The sequence below is a fragment of the Camelina sativa genome, chromosome 4 (assembly GCF_030686135.1).
Source record: "Camelina sativa cultivar CO46 ecotype springtype chromosome 4, ASM3068613v1".
NCBI classification, from domain to species: domain Eukaryota; kingdom Viridiplantae; phylum Streptophyta; class Magnoliopsida; order Brassicales; family Brassicaceae; genus Camelina; species Camelina sativa.
The window spans coordinates 19,569,345-19,575,344 of NC_141883.1; the positions used below are offsets into that span (position 1 = coordinate 19,569,345).

Here is a 6,000-nt window from a genome sequence, read left to right on the forward strand (position 1 = left end):
ACTAACTTTTATGTTATGTTTCAAAAATTCTATTTGTCGAAACTCTAGTAACTTATATGTATCCAAACCATTCATCACCCGCAGGACGTACAAGAACAAGGTCCCACAGAAATCCCGATGCTGTCTTTGGTGGTATGAACTGCAGACAAAAACAGTCTGGCTACGAGATTCGGTAAGTCTACTAGAAAACTTCGTCTCCAAGTATACTAGAAAACTTCGAGTCAGTCTTCAATATTATATAACTTCGTTTTAAATCCATGTGGTTATCCAGCACATGGATGCGGGGTTGAATCTATTGAGACATTGACACCCGCAACATCCTCAAATATTTAGAACGAGTAGATTGGCTTTCCCAGACGCTATGTTCACTCATCTGTGGACAACGAAGTACCTTGACTTTGTCAATTCTGAGGCACATGCTAATGGATCTGGGAAACTGTTGCCGGCCGGTGCCTTCAGCTACCATGCAGGGGAGTATCCACCGTATGCTTAGACTAACAAGCAATGGGGTCTGGAAGTGGACGACTTATATGCGCCTTTAAACGTGAAGTCGATGCACTGAGTAGCTATGTGGATCTCGATTCCCATGAGACACATCGTTGTCTGGGATAGCATCCCGAGTGTCACCAACGACGAAGAGCTTGCATCTGCCATCGAGCCTATTGTCGTCTTGGTTCCCTACGTGCTGCGGGAGTTAGCCAGCCCTGACCACAAGCATATGTATTCGTACGAGAAGTTCACTCATGAGCGGGTCAAAAAGGGAGTGCCTCCGAACAAGAAGCCAGGTGACTGTGGTGTGTATACTTTGAAGTACATAGAATGTCATGCTCTTGGGTTAGCCTTTCCTACTGCTTTGTGCGACGCAAACATCACACGGATAAGAGAGAAGATGGTTTGTGACTTATTTCACGAGATTGAATGCCGTGGACCAAATGAGAAGAACTACATAGACGACTTTGGGCTCTATGATCCTCTCCCAATCCGGGACTAACTATAAAGTTTGTTTGAAAAAATTAAACTCTTGTTTTAAGTATGTATGACTCATGAGGATGATGTAGGGTTGATGTTTTGTTTCTGTTTGGGGGATCTTTATATTTTGTGGGTGGGATCCTACTGATTAAACTCTGATGATGGGCGGGATCTTGATATTTTTTGTGTGATCCTCCTTTTAAACTCTAATGTGTAAGGATGATTGTTCTTGTTGTCTACTAGTTATAAGTGGGATATTGGTATTTTTTAGTCAGTTTTTCGTAACATATACATAACTTCAAACGTTAAACGTTAATAATATTTGTACACTTGTCTATTCCTCATTAGTTAGTTTTTAAAATATTAATTACTTGTAGTCTTCTCTAAACAATAACGTACAGCGAAAGCCTAGTAGACATAATTCTGAAGTTAACTTAGAGACTTCAAATGGATATTGTTGTTCAATAGACATGTAGAACTTTTGTTCTCGTAGTTAAATTTTTTGTTTAACTATGATGATAGGCTGCTATACATATATTTTTGTGGAATCCTCTCACCTAACATCTCAATACTAAAACAGTGGTTCATCCTTTTGATGTCGGACCTAATGTCAATCCATCTACAGAGTTTCAATAAAACCCAACGAAGAGCTTTTTTACCTGCTCTCCCGCCGATACTCTACTCTTGCTGTCGGAACCAGAGAAGCAACATAAAATAATATAAAATGTGACTGAGTTATAAACTTTATCGGGGAATGTGTTATTTTAAAATTTTATTAAAATATTAATAAAATAATACAGAAAAGAGAGAAAGAAGAGAAAACCGATGCTTTTTTTTTCATCTTTTTTTTGTTTTGTCGCCTCTGTTTATTTTTACATTTGTTTGTTCCTCATTAGTTAGTTATTAAAATATTAATTACTTGTAGTCATCTCTAAACAATAGCGTACGGCGAAAGCCTAGTAGACATATTTCTGAAGTTAATTTAGAGACTTCGAAAGGATCTTGATGCACATTGGACATGTAGAGTTGACCGATAGATATAGAGAAATAGGTATTCAGAATGCATACATTAAGTTCAAAAATAAAATACAAATAGGAGTTTGGGTGATGCAACTAATCGTCGAGACGGACATGAAGTTTGCCCCAATCAATAGGAGGAGGAACCACACACTGTTTAACATCAGCTTCCGCAACCTCTCTCATCTCCTCTAACCTCTTGTGCTCTGCCTCGAAGTCGACAAGTTGTTGACCCAATATTTGATTCAGTTGGGATAGTTGAGCGTCGATCAGATCCACTTGAATGGCTTTAAAGCGGTAGCCTCTTCCTTCTTCTTCATGTGATCTCTTATCATACAAAGAATGGCTTTAAAGCGGTCCTTCGTCTCTTCTTCAACCACGAATCTCATCCTCTCAAAAGCGTCTTTCATGGCATCTATTACTTCCTCTTCCCACTCGAAATCGGAACTGCTTCGCTTACGCTTACTGGAACTCTCTCCGGCCATAGCTCATAACCAACTTATTCTCTTGTTATCGAAGAAGGAGATGCAATAGATTGAGTGGAAATTGAGAGGATATTTATAGGTGAAATTGAGACGGCAACGATACAATGAATGTAGAGAAATCAAAATGGTACAACGAATGTAGAGATATCGAAAGGGTACAACGAATGTAGAGATAGCGAAAGGGTACAACGAATGCAGAGATATCGAAAGGGTACAATGAATGTAGAGAGAAATACATCTGAAGTCGAAATCTTAGTAGACATCAGATTGAAGTTAACTTAGAGACTTGGTACACATCCCAAGACACATTGCGATGACAACAATGAAACCTATCCAAGAGAGAACCATGAATTGTCGAAGCTTTTTTTCCCTTTCATTGCCTACCAGTAAATCACATTCAAACTTCTTCTTGTCTTCCTCATATGTGTTAACCACACCAGAGTTCACCAAACCGTTAACAACTTGTTCTTTTATTTCTCTTACAGATTCTTTAAGTACCTTGATTTTTTCTCTATGCCGACAGATCTCATCCCTCGCATCCAATAAGCTCCGCATTTGCCAACCACATGATGGTTCTGCGTCTGACCAATGAGAAAACCCATGAACAGTGCATCTGAAGAAATATCTTCCCGGATTTGCATCTGTCCATGATTTCACAATAATCGTTGATCTACCGCAGTAGTTGCAGATTGGACCAGTTATTTGTATATGCGAATTTGTATCAGAAACTGACCCGAAATTTGGCTCATCATTCTCTAGCTGATTGTGGTTGTTCAAGAAGAGGAGTATCATAAAATAAAATGGTCTTACGAGTAAATGATAGTTACGTACTAGTCTTTAATAATGTCGACTTGAACAAGTGGGATAATCCCTGAAAATTACAGAGACAAATTATAGCTAGGGAAATTCTAGATGACTTCACGATGAAGTTAACTTCTACTCGCCGTCTTCAGCAACCTATGTAAATAATTGTTAGTGTAACCAACGATCATATACAAAACGTTAAAAATGTATCAAGTGGGATTGTTACTTACACAATGAAGTCGAGTATGTCCAGGCTGTCTGCATTTTGAACAAGCATATTGCTTATGAGACTTCCTCGGCTTGCTCCCATTTTTACGTGACAGTTCTAGCCATGTTAGCCAACGAGACTTCTTTTGCCTTCCAGGCTTCCGCTTCGGCATGGGAGGTATACATCGGATATCTGGCCCAATTGGATCATGCTCGACATTGGGCATGATGGTAGCCGCGTACGACGCATAGACATAATCTTTTCTATAGTAATCTTTGACTACGGCAGACATATGCCATCCGCTTGACTTGACAGCCTTAATTGCATGTGAACATGGCATTTTCTCAACATCAAACACCCCGCATGAACAAGATTTTGCTTCCAAGTCAACCAAACAGTCACGTTGCCCACCCCTAACGTAGAAACGCCAGCCATCAATGCGTTCTACCGTCATCATATCTGCGTAATTCTCCCTTACGGCCAATAAGAACTCAACACCCCGGCTAAAAGTGGTTGTCAGACTAAGTGCATCCTCTCGTCTTTTCCAATACCACCTACCTAAATTTTTCGTAATAAACTCAATGAGATATGTGATGGGATAACCTTTGGCTTTCTTTAGCATGGAGTTGATAGATTCCGCAATGTTGCTAGTCTTGATGTTGTATCTATCTCCTGGACAGTAAACCCGAGACCATAAAGCTGGATCTGCCTTATTCAAGTACGCTGCAAGGGCCGGATTTACGTTGGTAAGGGAAGCCATGTAGCGGTTGTAATCATCATATGTATGCACATCTGCTGCTCCTTTCACCAAGTACATCAGTTGCTTCCCACGGAAATTAGAAATTATGTTTTGTTGGAGATGGTAGTAACATATCCCTCGTGTTGCACATGGCATAACATTGCGACATGCTTTAGCTATTGAACTGCACCTATCCGAAAATACTACCAGTGGATATTCATCCGAGATACACTCACTTAATTTGGTGAAAAACCAATCCCATGAAGCATCACACTCCGAGTCGACAATTCCAAAAGCCAACAGAAATATTTGAAAGTTACCATCCTGTGCGCAAGCGACTAGCAATACACTTTCATACTTTCCGGTGAGATGGGTCCCATCAACCACAATAACTCGCCTCACGTAATTGAAACCACGGATTGAAGCATCAAAAGATAGGAAAAGGTACTTAAACCTATGCTCGTCATCAACAACAAGGTCAACGACACTTCCCGGGTTTGACTGCTCTATTTTTCTAAGACAATAAGGCAACTTCGCATACCTAGATTCGGCGTTTCCTCTCACATATTCCAATGCATATTGTAAAGCCCTGTACGAAGTTGTGCAATCCAATGTCATGCCGAACATTGTCCTCATTGAATCTTGGATATGTTGTGGGACAACACCATCAACTATTCCTACCCGGTCTACAAAAAGCATCCTAATATATTTGGAGGTGCAATGCTTACGGTGAGCTATGCGGTCCACAATAGAACATGTATGCACGTTCAGATATTTGGTGACCCAAAAAGTGGTTGGATCATTCTTCACAGTGGCCACGACCCTCTACGTGCATCCTGGCACAGAGCATATTGCCACCAACCGAGACTTTGTGGACTTCTTAATTTTGCAAGAGAATTCTAGCATAATAGCGGTCAAACGCACCTCTGTTATAACATCATGTTTGCATGGAAAGCATTGACCTACTTTAAGTTGGTCTATTCAAGGATTATTTAATTGTCCATGAATACCACCAACAAACGGTTTCCCTTCTTCAGCATCTACATCCGGGTGATCTCCATCTTCATCGTCATCTTCAAATTTCTCGTACTCACTGTAATCGAAATCCATGTCATCAACATCTTTTGGCTTCTCATCTGTAGTGTCATGGAGAGCTTCTTGACATTTTTCTACACCTTCATCGGCACCTGGATCTACATCGTCACCAAATTCATCTGTTTGCTCCCCATCGGCAATAGAACAAGAGTTATTTATATCATTAACACATCCCTTAACCGACTGTCCATCCATGCATCGCGTAGAGACGCAAAGGCGAACAACATTCCTACTACTAAAATCTATCAAGTTCTGAACTGATCTATCATTTGTGACATAGACAGGAGGGGTATCTTGGGGCAATTGCTGAAGCATCATCTCTGTTAAGGGATACGATAACTGAACCATATCTATTTCTTTGTCAATCAGATAATCTTCTACAACCATTTCAAGAAGCTCAACGTATGTACAACCGTGTCGCAAAAAAAACATTCTCCCACCTTTGTGTCCATCCATATCAAAATGCCAGGACCCATTACTTGTCACCCATACTCCGTAAACAACAGGTATTTGCGCCATCTACCTGAAAGAGTAAGCAGCAAGTCAATTACTCATTACATAGCTGACTATCTGTAGAAGTCTTAAATCAATAACCTAGATGCCTAACAAAACCAAAAACATGATTGATCCAAAAGTATAACATATTATCATGACAATAATAGACAGAGGCAAGTACATAACCG

At 40.1% G+C, this 6,000-nt stretch overlaps 1 protein-coding gene across 1 annotated transcript; it reads right to left on the reverse strand.

Moving 5' to 3' along the window:
- Positions 1 to 2,082: 2,082 nt before the first annotated feature.
- On the reverse strand, positions 2,083 to 4,873 carry LOC147945986 (uncharacterized). Its single transcript, XM_087509441.1, has 4 exons — positions 3,506 to 4,873; positions 2,856 to 3,230; positions 2,575 to 2,709; positions 2,083 to 2,313 (listed from the first exon to the last, which is right to left on the reverse strand). Exons 1-4 carry the CDS (start codon positions 4,856 to 4,858, stop codon positions 2,083 to 2,085), a joined length of 2,094 nt encoding a protein of 697 aa, XP_087365567.1. The 5' UTR covers positions 4,859 to 4,873.
- Positions 4,874 to 6,000: the final 1,127 nt, after the last annotated feature.

Excerpts from the sequence above, each read along its gene's own strand:
- LOC147945986 (XM_087509441.1), bottom strand. The coding sequence starts at position 4,858 with ATGAGGACAATGTTCGGCATGACATTGGATTGCACAACTTCGTACAGG. Across the intron at positions 3,231-3,505 it reads GACATACTCGACTTCATTGT|CTAGAGAATGATGAGCCAAA; the intron begins GTAAGTAACAAT and ends AACCACAATCAG. Across the intron at positions 2,710-2,855 it reads AGTTTGAATGTGATTTACTG|ATGTATTTCTCTCTACATTC; the intron begins GTAGGCAATGAA and ends TTTCGACTTCAG.